Source organism: Columba livia, chromosome 1 (genome assembly GCF_036013475.1).
Source record: "Columba livia isolate bColLiv1 breed racing homer chromosome 1, bColLiv1.pat.W.v2, whole genome shotgun sequence".
Classification (NCBI taxonomy): domain Eukaryota; kingdom Metazoa; phylum Chordata; class Aves; order Columbiformes; family Columbidae; genus Columba; species Columba livia.
In genome coordinates this window covers 189,429,116-189,452,690 of record NC_088602.1, presented here as the reverse complement: position 1 = coordinate 189,452,690, position 23,575 = coordinate 189,429,116, and the positions used below count along the sequence as shown (strand labels likewise).

General features: G+C 35.5%; 1 protein-coding gene across 9 annotated transcripts in view; it reads left to right on the top strand.

Annotated features, from left to right (window-relative positions):
- GRM8 (glutamate metabotropic receptor 8) overlaps positions 1 to 23,575 on the top strand; it is a 355,903-nt gene that overhangs the window by 297,135 nt on the left and 35,193 nt on the right. For all 9 annotated transcript variants that reach the window (XM_065048889.1, XM_065048888.1, XM_065048885.1 and 6 more), the window contains one exon: positions 8,340 to 9,275. In XM_065048889.1, the coding sequence (XP_064904961.1) occupies positions 8,340 to 9,275 (936 nt within the window). The remainder of the gene's footprint in view (positions 1 to 8,339; positions 9,276 to 23,575) is intronic.

Genomic DNA, 23,575 nt, shown 5'->3' with positions numbered 1-23,575 from the left:
CAGTTTGCTTTTGATAGCATTTAATGACTTCACTCCCCATGTGTACATTGTAAGTTATATATGTAAATACTCATTAAAATCCCTCCAAGTGCATGTCAGGCACATATAAGGGCAATGATGACCTATAGCTAAGGATACGCGATAGAGATTGTCTGTGGGAAAATGGTCTGCATGAAAAATAACATTGGAAACCTGATTTTCAGTCTGATCTGCTGATAATAATTACTTATTTTCAAAATATAGACAATAGGTCATGTAAAGCATGTCAAAAATCTGAGATTGTTGATGTCATCTTGAAAATGATATTTCTTTGTAATGAAATTATTAAGGAAATAATCGGGGTGGTGGTGGGGAGGTGGTGTTTGGGGCTTTTGCTTTGATTTTGGGTTTTTAATCTCGTTTGCAAATAGAGACTATCTCCAGAATCAGGTGCTTCAAAATCAATTGTGATCCTTGCTTTCAAGAAAGAAAAAAAATCTTGCTTGTGTTGAATAGAAGTGCCCACTAAATTGCTGTAAAATTCCATCTGATAGGTATACGGTACAGTAAGAGTAGGCGCTTACTTGGTGACCTGCTAATCACTGTATTTTGTGCTAACCTGCTTCCCAAGACTGAGAATAAAATGATGTTTTCTGGATATTCCATGCACATTAATAAGTTTGTTGTTTGGCAAACTGAAGAAGGGAATATATTGTTGCTCCTCCTACCCTTGTACCAGATGACTGTTAGGGTCAGCATTTCTGTAGCCCATCAGTACCAACAAAACCTCAGGTAGGGAAAAGTAAAAGTAAAAAAAGTAAAATAAACCGATGGCAAAACATGTGAAGGCTTAACATTTAAGACTGGGGTTTAAAGTCTGTATAGCACTAATAAACACTCTCTGTGGACTATGGTACAGTGGTACAATTATTCCCTGTTTAAGGTTTCCACAGTATGCTTCTCTATGTAAGTATTCAGCAGTCATGAATTATATGACCTAACTCATGAGACTGGTTCCTTTGAGGCAAAATTACAGTCTAAGCACACTAAATCACATATTTCCATTGATACAGCAAGGCTAGTATTTAACTTTTTCTGTTTATGAACAAAAGTAACTTTATATTTATTCACACCTTTCTTTTCTGTTTGTATGTATTACCTCAGAGCATCCTTTAATTATTTTACCCTAGCTGAAAATGACTTGTTAATATGGACAGAACATTAAAAATGCATTCTCTTAGCTTTAATAATTCCAGAGACTGGTGATATTGTAGCTCTGGGAAATTGGAGATGAAAGGAAAGTTTTTTGACATGCTAAGGAAGCACAGAAATGTTCTTGACGTTTCTGGTACTAATTCTTTGAAAAATATTACTCAGTTTTAAAAATAAAAGTTGTTTCAATCAAGCTTTCTAAAATATAACTTCTTCCTATGCAGAAAGCTTTCCAGACCTGAGAGACAGATGTCATTTATATCCCTGCTTAAATTTCTTACTCAAATTCTAAGCTTTCTTAAATGTCTCTACAGCTCCTGTCTGCATGACAGTTTTCCTCCAGCTAATTGCAGAGTTGATATTTAAAAGAGTTAAATAGTTTGCCCAAGGTCACTGAGAAATTCAGACTGTGTCAGAGCGATGTAGGCTAACTCTAAGCTTAGAGACCGAAGTTGTTTAACTGTTCTGTAGCACTGCTTTCAAATAATATATATATCGCCTTCATCCCTGTAGTCCAGGACATTTTAAATCTTACGTGAATATAAATCATTATACACATATGCATGTAAATAGGTATTCAAATTTAAGTGACAGTAAATTTAACTGTGTTGGTTTCTCTATAGAGAAACTGTGACATAAAGACGGTAAGTGTTGTGCCCAGGTGGAACTTTGGGCAGATGGATTCACATGTAAGAGAAATCAGCTTCCCTTTGGGTTGTAACAGCAACCTGTGCTTCTGTCCCTAAAAAAAGAATTATTATTTTTCCTGTAGTATTTCAGACTGGTCTTTTAATGGCCATTGCATCTGATCAAACTTCTCAGGCTTCTCTTCAAACTGCTATTTGACTGCTTTAATTTTCAACCAGTATGTGTTAAAACCAAAGATATGATCCCATGTTCTTTGCAAAGTTCAAGGAATGTTTATGCTTGAAATTCTAGGATATGACATCCCAGTTGTTAGGAAAACATCTGTATGGGGTGAACAAGGTAAATTATTTACAGCAATTATGGCAAATTTGGTAATGGTTGTGATTTTATGCTGCCGTCGACAATCTGGATTATATTTGTTTTTTAAATTTAAAACTGTATTTTTTGGCTTTGACTTATTTCTCATTTGCATATGCCTACTTAAATATTTGCAAGTTCAGTATATCCAGCTTTTCTCTAGAGGTATAAAATCTGTCTGGCAGACTGAATGCAATGATCGTTATATTTAGATTCATAATGAATTCCTTTTAGTTGAACCAGTTTCAGTTTAATTTTGGTTTTTGATAGTTCAGATGACTTGACTGAACAAGGTACATAAGAGACTTGAACTGTTACTGTGAGAATAGATGCATTTGACAATTTAAAAATGTAAATGTTAGACTAAATTGCCTTAATTCACTTACTTTCTATACTCCTCTGATGAACTTTTGTCAGAAGATAAATACTTCCAGGAACTCAAGACAAAATTAAGAACAACTCTTTGTGACAGCTGGAGGTGATATTTTAGTTCCTTGTCATTTTTATAGCTTAGAATCTGATTATCTATTGAAAGACATATGAATTTATATGTGATAGCTTTGATACTTCTGAAAGTCTTGGCTAACTGACTACAAAATAAGATGTTTGCCTGACAACTCTAGTAGAATGCGCTGCTTGCATTCCTCCTGTCCATATCTAGTATAATTCCATTCATTATAATTATATCCTTAAACACATATTTTCCATTATTTTTAACAAATATCTACCTCTGAAATAAGATTTCAAAAATGAAAATTCCTACAAGTGACAACATAATCAAAAACATAAAAATATTATCCACCAATGTCCTTGATATAAACTCTCAGAAGGCTGTCCAAGTGCCTTTATATTGTCACTGGCTGCTGAATCATGTAAGTGATAAATTATTCCATGGTCATTTAGAATGGAAAACAGTGTGGTTTTGTGCACATAAGTGGTTCAGGAATGATACGTGACCGACTAGCAGCATTTTTGAGGGCATTGCTAAATAAATGTTGTTTGATTACTGGACGAACACAGTTGCCAGTAATGTGAATGTGCTACTTGTACTGTGTCATGTAAATCTCATCTTGTTTTAGCCTAGTTCTCCATCATTAAATTTTAACTTTATTATTAGGTATTAGAGGAAATTGTATTTTTAGTGTTCATGAAGGATAGAGGTGTTTACTTGATTGTGATATGAAATGGCATTTTGTCTGTATTTTAATGGTTTAGTGATCTGTAAATCTTAGTACTGCAAATTAAAGCAAATTGCAGCTCTGTCAGGCAGATATCTCATATAGAGATGAATTTTATGTCTATTTAAATAGCAGTGAAGCCATTCTCTTCTTGTATCATGATGTATTTCACAGAAAATGAGTACATGTCTTACAGACATGCTGTCATACTCTTTCTGATGTTTTCACTCGAGTAAGTATTGGAATAGTAGAAAATGGAACATTGTCTTAGGACAATGTGAGGTTCTTCATGATAGCACATCAATGTATCAGACACTCTCTAAATTCAGACAAGCTACTCAAATAAAATTAATAATAATGTTTAAACTGTTATTAATAATAGATACAGAGCTAGTAACAATGAACTTTGCCTTGTCATGTATCATACTGTAGCGAAGAGCAGCTACAAGATGTTACATGAAAATGAAGGTGGCAAAATAAGTCTTCTAGAAACTAAGTTTACCTAGGGCTACTTAATAATCTGAGAATCACACAGCCTTAGCAGAGTCTGAGCAGTATAAAAACTGCTGCAGACCCAGATATTTTGATGAAGAGTTGCAGAACTTTTTCATTCTTTTTCAGTGTCAGAAACCTCCTTCTTTTCTGTCTTTCTTTTGTCTGGCTTTGGCTTCTTTGTCAGTTTTTTTCCCTCATGAGAATTTTGTTCAAAATGTGTGCCTAAAGTTAAGCTCCCCTGACGTCAGTTTTGTAACATTTGAACTTCTAGATCACTTTGGGGCAGGTTTTCCAAAGTGTTTAGATTGTGAAAAATGCAGATGGAAGCATAGTGGGATTTTCAAAAGCACTTAGATAAGGCACTTAGCTCCCATATAAATTAATTAGCTGGATTGAACAAGTTCCCCTTGGTACTTTTGAAAGTTCCACTGCTAAGTGTTTATGTCTACATAAAAAAATATGATTTTCAAAACAGCCTGAGCGTTCAGCAACTCCCTTTAAAGTTTATGACTACTATATGTTTTCAGCTATTCTGAAAATTATACAATGTCCCTGGCTTTATGTTCCCAAATGATCCTCCTTTGCTTTCTTGTTTCTTAACAGTTTCTACTATCATTTATTGTCTAAAGTTAATCTCAGAGAATAAATGGGATCAATAGTATTGTAACCTAAGGATCAAAAATAATTACGCAGGTGAATCTTCTGCACAGATTTGAGAAGTCATGTCCCTTGGCACACACATTCAGTGGCTCTAAAAAATGATAGAGCTTTAAACCCGTTGTTGTGATTATATCTCATACTGGATTTCCTTGTTACGTTTATATTATGCAAAATAATAGCTAAAAAATACATTACAGGCAAAGAACGCTGCAGGTTATGGATAGCTTGGAATGAACCAGATGACCAGAAATAGCATGACATTTCAGTCTTTAATTGCTGCATATACAGAAACCCTTAGCAGACCTGTTTGGATGTAATAAAACGAAGTGGTGCTTACTCTGAGGTAGAGATTCCCCTGCTCTTTAGTCTGCCTCTGTTACAGTAGTGTCTAAGTAGCAGTCTGAGGGTGTACACACATTTTGGTTTGTACATGCATTATGGTTTCAGTCAAGAATATGCTCTTGAAATGAATCAGATAATTATCCCCACTCATCAAACCTTGTTGTGGAGTGGGTCTCAGGCTATGTGAACTGGGTCAATTTGGCTGAAATGAAAACAGAAGACGTTTTTCAGAAGGACATCTCATCTTTAATCATTACTGGGTGTTAAGTCCACTGAACTATGGCAAACTTAGTTCAACATAATCCTCCTTCCCTGAGTCTAATTTCAAATTTTGACCAATGTGATCATCAAGTCCTCAGACCTGACACCTTTGCTCCAGAGACTGGCCCTTACTATGCCATGTTGCTTATTATTGAAGCTATAAACTGAGTTGTCAGGATAGTTGGGTTCATGGAAGAATCCCTTCTTTGCACCCGCTTCCAGAGTTAAAAATCCTACAATAACACAATTTTCTCAGATCTGCAAGCATATTATAGAGGATCTCCAAACACAGGCCATCGTTTCTTGGGAATATGTCTTTTCTTTCTTGTTAGGTAGAAATGAAATATAAAACTCATGAGGAAGAACTCATAAAGTTTCTGTTAAGAGCTTTTTCAGAAATGTAGGTCAACCTAAGTGTAGCTGCAGGATTTGCATAACTTGTATGCCTTGTAAAATGTACCTGTACCAGCCATTCATTCTGGTTATTCTCTATGTTGGTTTGGATTTTTTTTATGCTTTAAGAGTCCATTCTTGTTTGAGTTCTTCCATTGGTAACAGCTAATAGGGGTTATATTCATAATTAATAAAATAAAAAAAAAAAAGACTCGGGCGGTTTACCTTGTGTAGTTTATGTGTCAGATGTACTAGAATGAAAAACATAATATGAATCTTTACCAATGCCTTTCAGAAATAGGAATTTATGATCTCTTGTTGCCACTGAGATGCATAACCTGAGGCATTCTAATGTTTTACCAACCAGGAAGAGTTTTTAAGCATGTTTTTAGTCAATTAAACTGCCATCAGGACAAAAGTATGAGAAATCATAAATAGCTGTACAGTAAAAGGATATTTTTTCACCTTTTATTCTTTGTTAAAGTAGAAACTCTGAAAGACACAGAGGAAGTATGTGTATCTATCTGAACTATGGATTCACAATACAGTAAATGTGGTTTTAGGTTGCATAATGCCAGATAAGCAACACTGTATCCTCATGGTATTAAATGCTGATCTGGTATAAACTCACTATCTAGTATAACCTCACTTTGCTGGTTCAAATGTGTTTAAAATTTGGGCACCTTAGCTTTATCCTATCAGGCTTTCTACCAGATCAGATATTGCCTGTCCATGCCATTCCAAGTTTATGATGGATCAGGTGTTGTGCACTCTCCTGTTGATTCTGTGTTATGTTCTATTATCTGGCAAATATGCAGTACTGTTCTTTTTTGAGTCACCCCAAACTTATCCACAGATCTGGATTAATGACCGTGGCCTCCTGTTTCCCCTATTACCATAGTATCTGACTAAATCACAAGCTTTGATGTATTTATTCTCCTAACAACCCTGTGAAGGAGAATATGTCTTTGCTATCACACTGATTTCATCATAACATGTTTTCTCTCTTGTCTAGTAGATGAAACAGTAGGGGTTATGCAGGCTTTGAGAATTTCAGTGATTAAAACCAGGGGATTGCAACAGAGGTGGATATTTTCTTAGAGTGTCAAGTGCTCTGCTAGGGCTCTGTCAAAGCTGTGTCGTGCAACTGGGTTATTCTTATCATTTTTAGGAAACTAATTACTTAAATGATTTCCTTTAGATAGTCACCAGATGCTGCATTTTGTGTAATTATCACAGTCCTTGATATAAAGTATGGCTAACTTCTGTAGGTTCAGAACCAATCCAAATCCCTCTGAAGTCCTTGAGTGACTCTGGGGATTCACAGAGCTGGTTGTATAAGTACATTTCTTGTCTCCTCATTATTGTGTGCTTCGCTGTTCACCCCCTTGAGTGGTGTAAAAGAACAAAGTCCTACACTGAGCAGAAGCATGGACAGCGGAGACAAAGTGCCCGGCTGCTTGTTGCTGCTTTATTTACCTTGTGTGGTGCTGTAGCAGGTGCTCCGGCTATCTGAGGAAGGTAAATGAGGCTGGTAACATTACATTAATTAGACAAAAAAAAAAAAAGAAATCAACATTACATTGTGATTTTCTCCCAAACCTATTGAAAAATTGCTGGAAAAATAAACTGTTAAGGCCACAATTATCCTCTGTCCTCATTCTGTCCTCCTCCAGAAGGAACTGAAAACATTCCTGACACGTGAAGTTTTATTATTGCTGTTTCACTTATAAATAAAGCCTCCAAAGGAAATAAAAGTGCTAAGCGCTCAAGAATAAGGCAAGTCCTTTGTTCTTGAGTGCTTACCACCTACTAAAGGTATGAGAGATGGAACATGGGAGCAACATTGAGTGATTCTGGTGCTTACAAGTAACTCTTTGCTCCTGGCACTGCTCTGGTTCACTCAGTGTGAACCCTGGCAGAGCATGGGTTCACTAAGGGTGGGCTAAGCAGAGTTAGACCAACCTGAGTGACAATTTTAAGCAGGAGATTATTTAAATCCATGACTTTCCTATTCAGATGGAGGGCATGTAGGAAGAACAGATAACTGGATGAAAAAGGTATATTTTTTTAATGCGCTGCTGTGGAGAAATCTGGGATTTACAAAACAAGAATGCTCTATGTGCATCTGCTCTGTACTACAAAAAGATCCTTGGACTTTTTAAATCAGGAAGACTAAAGCAGCAGTCATGACATCTTTTCCGTTATTATTCAGAAAATGATATATACTCATTTTTATCTTCTAGAAATATAAACAAAACACTTATGTACATTTCAGGAATTATAAAGTGGAAAAGTACAAAATATGCAGATTTGTGGAAGAGGTGGCATCACAGATCTTTTTTTTTTCTGGCATTATTTGTTCAACCAGAGCTGATGCAAGGAATTTTAATCTATTTTTTTACTGTACCAGAAACTTATTTGGAACTCACATAGCTGTATTTTGTAATTAAATGTTTGAGAACTATTGGTATTTATATTTGCATGTGATTAACGTAAAGCACTTTGGATGGGTTTTTTTGCTTTTAAACTGGCCTGGAGTCAATAAATATCTTTACAGACATCAATTTGGTCAGCAGTAAAGAGGTAAATAGAAACTAATGACACTCATCAAGCCTGTGGCATGAATGATTTATTGGATACAATCATTTAACACTTTCATAAAGTCAATACAAGGGAAAGAAACAGGTTTCTTATTATGGTAAACTGTATTTGTACTGTCAGCATGTAGTGATTTATGACAAACCTGTGGCCAGGATTAGGGTATTATAAATGAAGGAAAATAGAAGGCTCATTAATTTTTTATACCCACAGGTAGAAGACATGCAGTGGGCTAATAGAGAACGCACTCATCCAGCGTCTGTCTGCAGCCTGCCCTGTAAAGCGGGAGAGAGAAAGAAAACCGTGAAGGGAGTGCCCTGCTGCTGGCACTGTGAGCGCTGCGAGGGGTACCATTACCAGGTGGATGAATTCAACTGTGAACTGTGCCCAATAAATAAGAGACCAAACGTCAACCGCACAGATTGCCAGCTTATCCCTATAATCAAACTGGAGTGGCATTCTCCTTGGGCCATCGTGCCCGTCTTCATAGCTATTCTCGGCATAATTGCCACCACCTTTGTGATTGTGACGTTTGTTCGGTACAACGACACACCAATCGTCAGGGCCTCTGGACGGGAGCTCAGTTATGTGCTTTTGACTGGGATTTTTCTCTGTTACTCCATTACTTTTCTAATGATTGCAACTCCTGATACAGTGGTCTGCTCATTTCGAAGGATCTTTTTAGGCCTTGGCATGTGTTTCAGCTATGCTGCCTTGCTTACCAAAACAAACAGGATTCACAGAATATTTGAACAAGGTAAAAAATCTGTTACAGCTCCTAAGTTTATTAGTCCAGCTTCCCAGCTGGTGATCACTTTCAGTCTCATATCCATGCAGCTTATTGGAGTCTTCATCTGGTTTGCTATTGATCCACCACATACCATTGTAGACTATGGAGAGCAGAGGACTCTTGAACCAGAAAATGCCAGGGGAGTTCTCAAATGTGACATTTCAGATCTTTCTCTCATTTGTTCCCTTGGATACAGTATTCTCTTGATGGTCACATGTACTGTTTATGCTATTAAAACAAGAGGGGTTCCAGAGACCTTCAACGAAGCAAAACCCATTGGATTTACTATGTACACAACCTGCATAATTTGGTTAGCTTTTATTCCAATCTTTTTTGGTACGGCCCAATCAGCAGAGAAGGTAAGTGATAATAAGTTTACAAAGAAAATATTATCCTCCTCTTATATTCGTCTCACAGTACTTGTAATACTACAATATTTTCACTATTACAAATGAGTAATTCTTAATACTAACTGCAAATAAACTCTCAGAATTCACAGATAATAAAATATATCATTCAAAATTTAGATTTCCTATGTTTTAACACAAGAAATTGAATGTGGTTGTGGTGTGGCTGGCACAAAAATGTTGACATTTTTCTCAGTATATCCTTAAGTTACTGTTTCTTCTAATCTTTATTATTACCATTCAGTGACGCCCTAGTCTGTTACATGAAGCACTATAAATCTTTGTTATCATCTGCAGATCTGATAGAAATAGTTGCATTTTAAAATTCCTAGAAGATCGACTTTCATTTGTCAAAAATAATGAAGAAGAATGCCTGGGCAGAACGAAAAAGAATTAGTTTTCTATCTGGTTGATGCACATAACTTAAAAAAAAGTAAAGAAAAGAAAAAAAAAAAAAAAGGAGTGTATGATGTGTATGTGAAATCAGACAAAACATAATCCACTGACTATTCTCTCAGATCAAAAAGAAAATATTTTCCGGATCTTTTAATGATAAATTTAATGCTGCATACTTGGATATCTGTTATTCTTTGTTCAACTGGCGTGGAACGTTCTTGATATCGGTCATGGTGGGCAGTACAAAACACATCAGACATTTAACTCTTCTCTAATGGAAAGGCAAATGTAAATGTTGATTGTGCGAGTTTTTATCTAGCTGATAGTGGAGAAAATGACAACTTAGGTAGGAAAGAGCAATAATACCAGCATCAATCTTCAAAACTGAAAATCTATGAGATTTAGAAAATCTTAGAAATAAGAAATTGAAGTAATCTACCTTTTATATAAACTGTTTCCCCTTCTAGCAGGTCATTTTTATAATGTTTAAAAACGTACATTTATATTTAGTTAATTTAATTGGAAAAGTCAGCATGTGCCCAGTTATAATTGTGCAAGGGTTTGACATGTCTCTGGTTTAGGGGACACTCTTGTCTGCAGAATTAGAGAATAAGACAGTACAGCTTGATAAAACACCTACTAATTCAAGCAGAGGAATTGTATGGTTGATTGAGAATTGCAGAAAAATATTTTCCTCACTAAAATTAAAGTAAGCAGGCTTGCTGAATTGGATCAGGCTTCATTTCCTTGGCTTTTTGGATTAAGTCAGGGGAAGTGAGCACTAAGGTAATGGCATATCATATATACAGTAAGTAAAGATAAAAAATCCTGTTTGATATAGGAAAACATGTTCAGGTGAACCGTATTTACATTCTGACTTTTTGTACATGCAGGCATAAGTCAGAAAAATATAAATGTGGGGAATGTTTTATTTTAACAGCTTGGGCCAGTCAGTTTTTTGTCAAGTATCTATTACAAAAAAAAGTATTTCTGAATATTGAAGCACAGAAAATATTACTTGACTGGTAACTATGCAGTGATTTTTTATTTACACCATTGATTCACCCTAGCTTGTAGTAAAGGATGATTTTGTTTTCACCTCTGAAGATTAGTGAACACCTCTTTTGCATTTCTTTTATGAAGCCCAAGACTGAATACACAAATTATACTAAATAGCACAGCTTCTAACACTAAATTTCACTTGTAAGTTTCTCTTTTTCTTTTCCTAAATGATTTGTTATTCTTCAGATAATGACATTCAGGAGGACAAAACCCAAATTAATATGCTAATACAGTAGCTCTGTAATTCAAATAATACTTTTTTGCAGTGTTTCTTTTTTTTTGCTGCAAATAAAAACATGTTTCCACACTGAGTCTTATAGACATCATCATAATAGCTTGTGGATTCATACAATTAAATTGCTTGTTTGAATAGGACAAAAATGTAATATCTTAGTCCACACATTTATACATCATCTGAATAAACTCAGTCACTTGTAGGTTTCTCAGTTAATGCATAACAGCAAAAGAAGTATTTTCAAAACAAACTAAAACGTTATAGAATATCTTGCCTGAAATTTGGTATTATGATCCTTTTGTATGATGGAAGAAATGAAAGAAGATAAACAGACTTTTTTTTTAGGTGTTTACTTTGCAGTTTATTTTTAGAATCCTGAATTTTTTAATTTATTTTTTTTTTTTTTTTTAGGGCTTGAGTTTGGTCAGAGAACTGAGCAATAAGCTGGGCCAGTTAAAGTACTGTTTGAAAGCAATGGTTCCTTTTTTTAAATGTTGACAGTAATAAAATTTAACATAGCATTCATTACAAGCCAGGTGTCCTTCCAACTAGCAATTCCTTGAACTACTAGCTTTATACACATTTCTGTTTGAATAAAGAGTAGTTGAAACTTCTCCAAAATGTTTTGAGGAACTTCTGTTTTTCTAAACATTAGCAGTGCTTACAACAATAGCAGAAGTCATCATGCATTTTTTTGAAAGCGAGGTTATATTAACTTAACTATTCCATGAACACAGGTTAAGTAGAAAGCATATTGAGAAGTTTTTTATTTTTATTTCACTGTCAAAATATTTCCACTGATGAAAAATAAGGGCCATTGGTGCTAAAAACAGGTGTCTAGATTCAAAACTCATAGCTAATCATGGAAAGGTTACCTTTATTTTTAGTGGCCTTGGATCAGATTCCAAAAGTGTAAATTTACTAAGACATTATGGATAGAAACTGGAGGAGTATAAACCTGTACAGTGGGCACAAGTCCATAAATTGAGTGTTCAAACTTCAAATATGCATGATGAAGGCCATGTAAATAACCATAAGTGCATTACTGTAGAGAAACTGTATCTTAAGTGTTCTTGCTGTGAAGTACAGGATGGGAAACTCATCTCTCTCCCTTGCGCATGTGAGGAACCTTGGGTCTCCAGCTGGTTAATACAGCTGAGTTAAATGCCTGAATTTGCATGTTGTGACACATCCGTAAGAGAAAACATGGTAAAAGTTAAGGTGACTTGGCAAGACTCAGTGAGAATATGTTGATTTATAGTCTTGACATTTGTAACATTTTTAATAGCCCTTTATAACAGATGCTGTTTCTACACATATTATCTCATTTTATGTATAAGTTTAAACAAATACAAACATGAAAAAACTACTATATAATATTCAATAAATTAAAAATAATATATATATGGAAAATTAACAACAGGTTAAAATATCAGTCCAAAATAACCTTGTATAACCCAGGCTTGGTGGCTTTTTTAGGGCTTCGTGTTTATTGTTTGTCCTTAATCTCAAAGAATAGATTATAAACCCCTGTGTTTTTAAAGATGCCATATTTAGATTGTAATTTTTACAGATGTTCCCAAGGAAAAAAAGGTGTTGATTTTTTTTTGTCTAATTAATTATGTTGTCAATTCATGATCAAGCCTGTTTTGACAGCTGCTTCTTTACAAAAGGAACCTACTACTAGTAGTTAAATTATTCCAGTGCATCATTGAACTAAATAGAAAATGTAACCCTAAGACATAAGATACCAATTTTCTAACACTTGCATAAATGTCAGTGAGGTGCATTAGAAGAAAAGGGGTGAAATTCTGTGAGAAAGCATTCTGTGAATATAGCCTTAATCTGTGTCATGCATGTTTACATGGCAAAACACTGGAAGTACTAGGATCATCTGGAATAGAGATGTTTAAAATGTCATGAATACTGGAATGTCACAGAAAAACACCAGTGAAATTAGCTTAGTGATTAAAACATATGTTTGATGAACCTCTGGGTAAAATTAAGTTACAACAGCAGACTGCACAAAAACCAGCTGAGGATAAATGGCTGTCTAAATTACATCCCTATTTGATAAACTAAACTTCTAAAATTTCTTTATTTTGCTAGTTTTGACAGGTGGACTAATTATGTTCATTTACTGATAATAAAGAGATAATTTATTTTATTAACCTGGAAATACTGTTCTGAGTGAGAAGAACACTATTTGATTCCTGTACTGTAAAAGAGAAGAGGTTGCACTTTCTGCTGAGGAAAGAGGACCATAGAAAACACTGAAGGACTTTTTTCCTTCTCTTTCCACTGGAAGCACTTGCAAGGTTTAATCTAACAAGGCAGACAAATTTTAAAATACTTCAAATTATTCTGAGAAGTTTGATCTCTCTTTTCATAGCCACAGTAAAGGCAAAGCAAATTTTAAAGTATAGCAGAAATCTTCCCATAAATTATTATCCTTATGATCTTACTATTCCAGATGTTTTCATCTGGATTTCCTAATCATGTAGATCTTATAGTTATATCCAGCTGTTAGCGACAGTAAAATTAGACAGGAACACTTCCAAGAGTATCTCAATATTAATTTGACCTGTAACCTGCTGTTGTAGTTGTCAAGTAGAAACTACTTAGCTCTCAGTTTGAGGGAGAGGTAGCTCCATCAGTCTAGTAAGATATGCTATTTATATTAAAGAAAAAAATAATAAAAAAGCTACTAGTAACTATTCAGGTAGAGATCCACTGCTTCCCCCCACATTTCTACGAAATTTAGACAAATAACGTTTGTGTGTGTGAGTGTTTATGTTATGAATTCTTGGCTAATTCCATTCCTGTGCCTGTAAGAAAATAAAGCATCTCAATGATGCCTCAGGCTGTGTTTTAAAGAAGCAGATGGCACCAAGCCTTTTCTTTGCCTTGAAGTATAATCTTCCAGTTCTGATCATATTCAGAGATTTAGCTCTGCAGGTAGTCCATGCAGTACCCATCAGAGGAAAAATAAAGGCAATTTATCATGATAATATTTCTTCTATTTTATCAATAATGTTTGGCTTGATTAAACAAGTATCTTTAGTGCCAACCTTGTGCAGAACATGTGGATTAATCCAAGGGATCTTTGGAACAGTTTCTAATTTTCATTCTTATGGGATTTGAAGATAGAAGCCTCCGGAAGTGATACTTTCCAGAGTTTATCATCGTTCAAAACTCAAATTTTGTACTATTGCTGATTTTTTCAGAACCTTTAGAATATAGGAGGACATGCTGGTTTAAAAAAGCCCGAACTATTAGTAACTGAATATTTGCATGTTTAGGAATATAACAAATTAAATAAAATTAACCAGATCATCTGATAAATATGTCATCCTTCTCATTGGAAAGTGTACATTAAGAAAGAGCACGCTTTTTGTAATGTTTTATCACTTCACATTTTTCCAAATGTAAATAAGTAATGCCATAAATTATTAATAGATCTGATAATTTCCTGGGATTTTTTACCTAATCCTCAACAGAAATTAAGACTTGGTTGTTCTCCTGTAGAAGCAGAGTGGGAAAGAAGATGTGAATAAGAGTTAGACTGAATTACAACTTATGGCCCAATCCTCCTACTCCCCCTTTCCCCCTGCAAGGGAAGTGCCTCACTCCTTGCTTACCTCTAAGAAAGCATGATGAAGATATTCAGTGCACTGCAGGCCATGAACACTGCTGAGCCTGCCCATCAGCTGAACAAAGCAGCTCCGTAAACCTTTTCTTCCTTCTCCAGCCTTCCATGAGCTGGTGCAAGAGGACAGAGGGATGGTCATATTTCTCTGGTGGGTGCCGCTGTGCAAATTGCCACATTTTTATGCTAATTCTCCTCTCCTCTCATTCTCCTGATGAGAAACCAGTTAAATATGGTGACCTTTTTTTCTTTCAAAAGTAACTTGGTGGGAAGCCATTCCACAAGATTTTCTTAGGAAACTGCCCTGTTTCCACTAGAATCACAGATGAAAATTATGGAAAAAGTTCATAACCTAATAACTGAGACAAAAATGGGTCATTTAAAATCTTGTTGTCGTTTAGAATGTTTTTTTTTTCAGTTTTGACCTTTTCTATCTTTTTGAGTTTAAAACTAATTTTGGAAGTGAAGCACTTTTGAAGTTGAAATAGGATAATTTCACAACTTTTAAGCTGTTCTCACTTTCTTGAAGTCAAAAAGTATCTGAACTGACGGTTAACTCTAACACCAGACTTGTATCAAAACATTTCCAACTGCTTTTAGGAAAGTTGCTGACTTTCTTGGAAACTAAACTATACTATAGTGTAATTATCTAAACTGCATTAAATTAACTAAGAAATCAGAAGGGATTACTGTAGTCATCCAAGTCAATCTCTTGTGCAAAAAGGTATCTTGAGCTCTGTTAACTTAGACGCTATTCAGGCTCATTTTCATAATTTAAGATCATAACATTCCTTGCAGGGTTGTCACCTGCTTCCCTATTTAGCATCTTCACTCCAGAAGTGAATGATTAGATGAAAAAGAGGCAAGGCTCCCAAGTTTCTTCATGTTCTTTTGAGGTGAAATGCATCTGCAAAGGTTTGCTGAAGGAAAAAGGTGCCTCTGCTTCTGCCGGCTCATTAGGTGTAGGTGTGACCTGCCTGCTTAAAGTACATGAGAGCCACAAGAAAGATTTCTCTCAGACTGTCCTCCTCACTCAATGAAATCTTGTGGAGGGCTGAATCCAGCTACTTGTAAAAGTGCTAGCTTTTTTGTGCTTTAGATTTTTTGTTATTCACCATAGTGTGTACTCAAGTTTCAGCAGGTGCTGAATGAAGGGCTTAGTGCAAAGCTAATGCATACGTCATTTTAAAGACTGAACTTTATTATTTTAAGATATGCCTACAGTCTTTTGGTTGTATATTTCATATCTCTCATTACTTTAATATTAATTAGTTCACTAGCTTTTCAAGTATGTACACTGAGCACTGATTTTAATTATAAGGTTATTAGGAGGTATCAGGAAGAAAGAAAATGCCAGCTTCTCTAAGAAAGAAGTAGATCATTTAATAAAATATAAAGCCACTATTTTCACTTCAGTGAGACATTCGTGTGCACCTGTAGATTGTATATGCTGTTATTTTCTGCATGGTTGCATATCTATTCCAGTATAAGCACTGAGCTGGCATACCTAGTGTGTACATTTAAGAGATGTGCACCTTTCACATAATGAGAAACACCCACATATTGCTTGTCTGACATGTTTGCTTGTGGTCGCACATTGAATGATAGCTCCAGGGTCTTTGGGAAAGAAGGAGACAGGAAAGACTTGCCATAGAAACTAAATTAACCTGTGACCTTCTTCCTGTCCTATTCTGGGGTATGTCAGAGAGTTAGGTACACAAAACAAGAATGCTTGCCAGAAAACATTAAATAGACCTTTTTGGCTGCTTGCTGGCTTCTGTGATAGGTACCTAATTCTGAGAAGCAGAAAGAGTTTTGTAAAGTGCAGATAGCTAGATAATTCTGTCTTCTTCATCTTCTTCAGTAAAGAATCACAGAGGGCATTTTGGGAAACACCACAAATGTTTCACAGAGATAACCTGGAAAAAAAATATGCCTTATCTACTGTATCTCTACTGTAAACAGATTCACCTCATGAAAATGCTGATCTTTTGGGTCTGATTTGTTCAGTGCTAAAAATTTGGTTTTCTTCAACATGTGCAGGTAAATAAGAAATCCTTCCAGTTCTATTAGATGAACTTAGCAAGAAAGAGACTGCTTGTTGACATTAAGATGTTATAAGCTGCCATTATTGTGTTTCATCTACAAGTGTAACTGTGAGATGGGGTCCTCTATGTCATTATTACACACAGGTCAACATCAGAGTCACTGACGGTTTTGTATAAAAAGAAAAAGTATATAATACGTCTTAGATTTTAATCTTGCTCTTGGCTGCTTCATGTCTTGATGATCATGTACTGACAACTGGTGTTCAGCCACACTGCATCTGAAGAAGACCACAGACAGTTTAACAGTTCATTAAAAGCAAGCATATTTCCTTTGTTCAATTGCAAGCCTCTCTGTATGCAACAATAATGGATTTGGGGATTCAAAAGATACACATGAAAAGTTGCATCATGGGACCTTACAAAAAATGGATTGAGACAAATATAGCTCCTGCACCTTGTTTTGTATTCAATACAGTCCATTCTTATACATTCAGAATGAAGGAGTATGTAGCAATTTTTTGACTCAGACACCTAATAAGAAGCTCATCCTCACAGAAGAGTATGTGACTACAAACTCATTTCAGACTAAAATCTGGTCTTAGATCAGATCAGGTTGATGTGTTACTGACCAACAAATCTTTCAGTGATTAATTCCAGTGCAGCCCTGTGGCCTGACAGGACCCCATTTCTTTCAGCCATTGCTTCAAGACAATGAAGTGACTTGCAATTTATAAATTCTTAGCTCTAGGGCATTGGTAGGGCTAGTTTAATTTGGATAAAGCAAAACTGGTAATAACACAAGCTGAACAGACAATATCTTCAAGCAAATTTATTGCTTACTGAAAAATTGAAGTGAATATATTTGTAAATACAGAGGAAGGGGGATTTTTTTTCAGTTAGGAATGATGTGTTAAACCCACATACTGGGAAACCAATATATCTGTGGGTAATAGAAAGTTAATTGCAGCTATTTTTTACACCTGTGTTGAGAAAAATATAAAATCTTTAAATAGAACACCGTTTAGAAATTGAGTTGGAACTCCTTCTGGTATGGTCTTGTGAGACTTGTACTTGCGAGCTCCTGCCAAGTTGGAAGCAGTACAAAAATAGCCTTTGTTGTAGCTTTAACAGTGTTCTTACCTTACTGAAACCAAGTAAACACATCCATGAAAGAGACGAAACTAATTTAAAAGGCTATTAGCTTAGCTTTGAATAGATATTCAGCTTCTTGTCTTATTTCCTACTACAATAATTCCAATTTTGCATGGGTTTCATAACTTTATCAAGATTTTGATCTTTCAAATACAATAAAATTCTGTGGACTGGTAAATTGCCATGCATAGGCTGAGCTTTAGTAACAATGCATGTACAAGCTCATCATATACCACATCTGGAACTTGACTCATGATCAGAACCTTATCATTACACTATATTTCCTTTAGACTAATAACATTTTCAAGGACAATTATGGTGACTCAACTAAAGTATTAGTTAAATAAAGCAGTTTGTGCAGCTGAGAATATGTCAGTGAGTTGGACATCCAATAAAAATATAAGATCCAGAACAGAAATTTAATTAGATATGAACCCAGTGAAATTTGTAACAGGTTTGACAAACACCATAAAGGTCTAAAATTTCATTTAGGTGACAGTGAATGTTAAATTCATATCTCATAAAGATGAAAATATCAGGAACCAGAAAATGATGGAAGTCTGATTTCACACTGACTAGTGAGCTTTATGCTTAGTCTTAAAAAGAAAAACTAAATCTATTATGGGAATAAATCTTTAACTAGATTGTTAACATTGGATAAGCACGCAAGTGTGTATGTACAAATATTTCATTTTACATAACTGTAGGCCCTTTCTTTCATGAAACCAGAACAATTAGCTTAAAGGCCCAACAGAAACAATAATTTCAATATATATGGTCACCTTCTACAAAACAAAGACTTTAGTTAGTCATTTACATCTGTTTTTTTGAAAGTCTATTTCTCTTTCCATCTCTAGTGAAGCTTCTTAACATGCAATAAAATGACAAAGAGAGATCCACATGAGCTAAGCCAAGACGCACAGAATGTTATTCTTATTTTCTAATAATCCAGCTAAAATGAATCAATTATAAAATATCCTCTTAACTTTAGACATGAATTTTCAGTATGTAAATGTAGTTTGATGTTTTCCTAAAACGGTGCTTTCCAAACTTTTTGGTGATTTCCTAATGTCAGTTTACCAGAAACGTCACCCTAGTAGAATAGTCAAATGATTGTTTTCATGGTGATTATCAAGGTCACGTTTACTTGATATTTTGAAACATATGGATGGGATTAAAGTGTTATTATCAGGCCCAATGATAGAACTGATGACACCGGACCTGCACATATCTTTTTTTTACAGAAAATGTTCTTCTCTTAACCACGGTATAATAAGAATAGTTGCACAATGAAGGGAAGAAAGGCACAGGACTTGATTGTCTCTTTTGTAACTCCACTGAGCTCAGATGGAATAACAGCAGGTATTCAGAGGTATTGTGAGTGCCATTCAAATGGATATGGTAAAACGTTTCCCAATTACAAAACAGCAAGGTCAGAAAGAGACCAGAAGTGTGAAATTATTTAAAAGACTTCAATAGCAAACCTGGGAAAAGATTTTTAGCTCTGAAGCTGTGGAACACATGATGCTTTGCAAGTGTCTTTTCTACTAAACTAGCACTTGTAATTGAGTGAGGTATAGCAGAAGTGCTCACAGTAGGCAAAGCATCTATCTCCTAATCTAGTCATAAAAAAAACACAGGCAAACCAATGTAGCATGATACAGAAATTGGTCCCAAAGCCAAAACTGCTTTTCAAACAGTATCCCTAAGGGAATTGTTTGCACCATGTGTTTTCCTTAAGAGCTGATCTGCTGAAAAGGTGCTTTGAAAGAGAAATACTACGCATACAATGCAAATTATGATACAGTCTGAAATAGCTTCCTCCAGAACACATCACCTTCTATCCCTCTGAGCCATTACACTGGATGAAATTTTACTGGTCTACAAAGATCAGATATCTCCAGCAAGGCTGCCATATTTCCAAGTTGGAAATTTCTCTGCTATTCCCTCCACACTATTTACCTTGCCAATGAGGCTTGTAATTTCTTTGTTTCCAACCACCACCAGATCCATAACCTTTGTCCTCATCAACCTTCATTTTTTTGCTACTGTTTATATCCTCCTCTCTTGTTTCCCTGTTTGCTTACTTTATAATTTGTCCAAGATAGAACAGTTATTCCAGCCAGTTCCACTTTTCTTCCGTGATATCTGAAATCCTAGTTCTTCTCTGTGTGACTTAGCACTTAGACTCTGCAACCTCTATGTCACTGACGTTGATGTTGGCTTTTTGTTATTGGGATTTGTTACTTTCACTCTTAAATTTAGCAAAATTTTGTTCTGACTTCTGTATACAAAGTGCTTTCTCTTTTTCTTTCCGACTACATCCAGCACTCTCAAATCTATACAAGTTTTAGTTCCTTTGCTTTGTGCTTCATTTCTGAAAGATTCAGGCAAAGCCACAATCCAGTCCAAGTGAGTGGGAGTTTTCTCAATGATATCAATAAATGTTTATGTCCCTGACTCAACTGCTGTTAATTCTTCCTTTAATCTTTCCTCTGTATGCCTCTTATTTATTTTCCAAGCCACTAGAAGGTTTTTTAAAGGCATCTGTGTGAGTTAGAATTTTGCGTGTCTGTGTTATACAATAATATAATTGGGGAATTTGACAGTCTATTTTTCATTGTTTATGCAATCATAATATTTGGCTTTATCTCGAGCTGGCTATCCTATTCTTTCACATAGTTTTAATAAACAGTTAATTCTAACAGTGTGCTAGAATCCTCCTGCATACCACGAGAATGCTATGAAAATACACTGCAGGCAAGTCTGATTTTCTAAACATCCAAAACAGGAAAAATGCTAAATACATTATGTCCTTAAACTGTGTCATACTGTGCTTAGGTACTACAGTAGAAGTTCGTAAGCATGAAGGAGGCATAGGCGTAGGAAAGAGAAATATGTGGTATGCTTCCTCCTGTCCCCTAGGCAGGGATGTAATAAGCAGATCTTGTTGACTGTTTCCTTTACTGGCCTTTTCTCTTTGTATCCATGTAGCTCTGTATGGTACTTGGGAAGGTTCCGTGTTAGACTGTGGGCTATTGGGAAGCACTGTTAGCTGGCATTTCTTCAGACACTCTTGCTTTGGGGAGGAGCTTGAGAGTCAGCCATTTTAGTATCCAGACAGACATTTTAGCAGTTGTCTATATCCATTTTCTCTCAAGGTCACCAGTATATACAAGGAAGTGGCAAAACTGTGATTGAACAGGGCACATATGCATTACATAACTTAATGTGGTTTCAATACCTGTCTGCTGGCAAAATTTCATGATATTTCAAAACACTGAGAATGGGCTGAAGATCAGCTATGGATAGATATATATATTTTTTTTTAGTTGCAACAAAGAGATTTTTAAGTGCTTTCAGTTTCATGCTACAGAATGTACTTGTACCTTGCAGAACACTGTTTGACTATAAGCCTGATTAATAATTTCTGTCTCCTATACATGACTGAAATAAAAGCTTTTGTGAAATTATGCTAGACTTTTCATCTACAGAATCAGAAGGATTAAGCCTGATTTTAATTTTGTCATCTGAATACTAGCACAAGCTCTTTGGGCCTCTTTGCCAATGGATGAACGCACATATTCCTCTTAATGTTAGAGAAGTTGTGCACACACACTGACAAATGACTAGACCACTATGGCTGCAAAATTAAACTGTGGGCAGCTCTCCAAAACAGGTAATGCCTCAGAGTCAATACCAAGACTCATTTTTACTACAGTTAACACTACCATGTTTTTTGAAATGACAGAGTATAAGCGAGTAACTTAGATCTAACCTGTCAGGTTAGGCAGCAGTGCTGTGTTTCAGAGCACCAGTGTGCTTATTTTCTCTGTGATTTTTTTTCTGCTTTGGTAAGCAATACTCACTTCCTCCTACAAAGCCATGCACTTGGGTGAAGCAAATTTCACAGAGGACCCACACTCTATGTGTTGACTACTCATTTAAATTGCTTTTTCTATTTATTCACAATTCATCTCTCTCTCTTTCCTTAGAGTTTTAAATATGCATGTTTTCTTATTCAGATGATGACTGTATTTTGCTCACTATCTAATTAGAGTGTGTGACCAATCTGTATTAAAAAAAAGAAAAGAAAAACCCGTGTTGCTTCCTAAAAGCTTAAAGTACTTAGGTCCGTCAATGGACATTAATGGAACTAGACTACATGTAATTTTCAAAGACAGGTCTTGTCCTGTTTATTCACATATATACACCACGCCCAGTTGCAGTCTATTAAAAATCCACTGTCATGGCATCTTCTTTCAGATGAATAAACAGTTATCTACTAGGAGATATAGGTATTTCAGAGATACAGAACAAATGATGAGGAAATGTTTAAACAAACAGTAGTCTGGTTGTGTTTAGGGAGCAGTACTGGAAAGCAGACTGGAGAAAACCATAAGAAAACCAGGTTTTAGTTTGGAAAGGTTAGAAGTCTGAAATTTTAATACGCCCAAGATATTCTTCTGTAAATTCAGCCACATATCACTTATTTCCTAATCCTGACAATTTTCTGTCTAGTACATATATACAGTTTGTGCAAAGTCCAGCCCTTTAATACTGTGTTTATCTTTTGAGACTCTATATGCATATGTCTTTGTTGCATATCTTTAACTGTCCGATAAGAGTACTGAATAACTTTGGGAAAAAAAAACAAAACAAAACAAAACAAAAAACTACACATCCAATATCTGTCTAGAAAGTTTATGGAGGCATCAAGTTTCTGTTTCCACTGAACAACCTTCCTGTGTAATGAGAATGAATGACTAGCTAAAGATTGTCATGAGAAACGTTCTAGGACTGTGCTTAGGTTGAAAGTTTTAGTAATGGCATGCCTTTTTATTTCGATGTTGTCCTTTGAATATGCAGATGAGGAAAAACTAGCTGTCAATAGATGGAAAATCATGTGTGGAGATATTGAATAAAATCTCAGCTAATTATATTTGTCTCACTTACAATGTTGTTTAAGGTGGGAAGGACATTTAGTGGGACCATTGTCCTGAAAGTTTACCATTTAGACAGATTTTCACATGATCACATATTGCTGTGTTGTACATAGTTCTTGATTATTTTTCACAGCATAAGAGAGTGCCATGTCAGTAATCTTCAGCTCTGTTCACAGTATTCCTACAAGTCCAGACCAGAATTTTCAAATTCAGTTTAATTAATTTTTTTATGTGTGGATTTAAGGTAGGTTAAGCCGCTTTCTTGAGTTCAAAAGTGGGTTGTTCCGTGTGTTTAAAGACACACTTGCATACCCAAGGCATGCAAGGGAATCATATAGCAAGCATTTCTTACAGCAATATTTGATCCCCTTATCAAACCAGCCATTACTACATGGTCATCATGACTGCTGAATTCAAGAGAGTAGAATAGAATAGAATAGAATAGAATAGAATAGAATAGAATAGAATAGAATAGAATAGAATAGAATAGAATAGAATAGACAATTTCTGTTGGAAGGGACCTACAGTGATCCAACTGCCTGACTGCTTGAGGGCCGAATTCAAATGTACACTTCTGGAGATTCAGCAAGATATTGTAATTGTTCTGGTACCATGAAGTGCAGTGGAACAGGGTAGCACATCAGCTAACAAAAAGATTTAATTCATTAGTAAGAAATGCGGAGTTCCTTTTGGTTATGTCTTATTTCATACCACACAGGACATTTCAAAGGAGGCAAAGAGCCACATCTGCTGTACTGGATCAT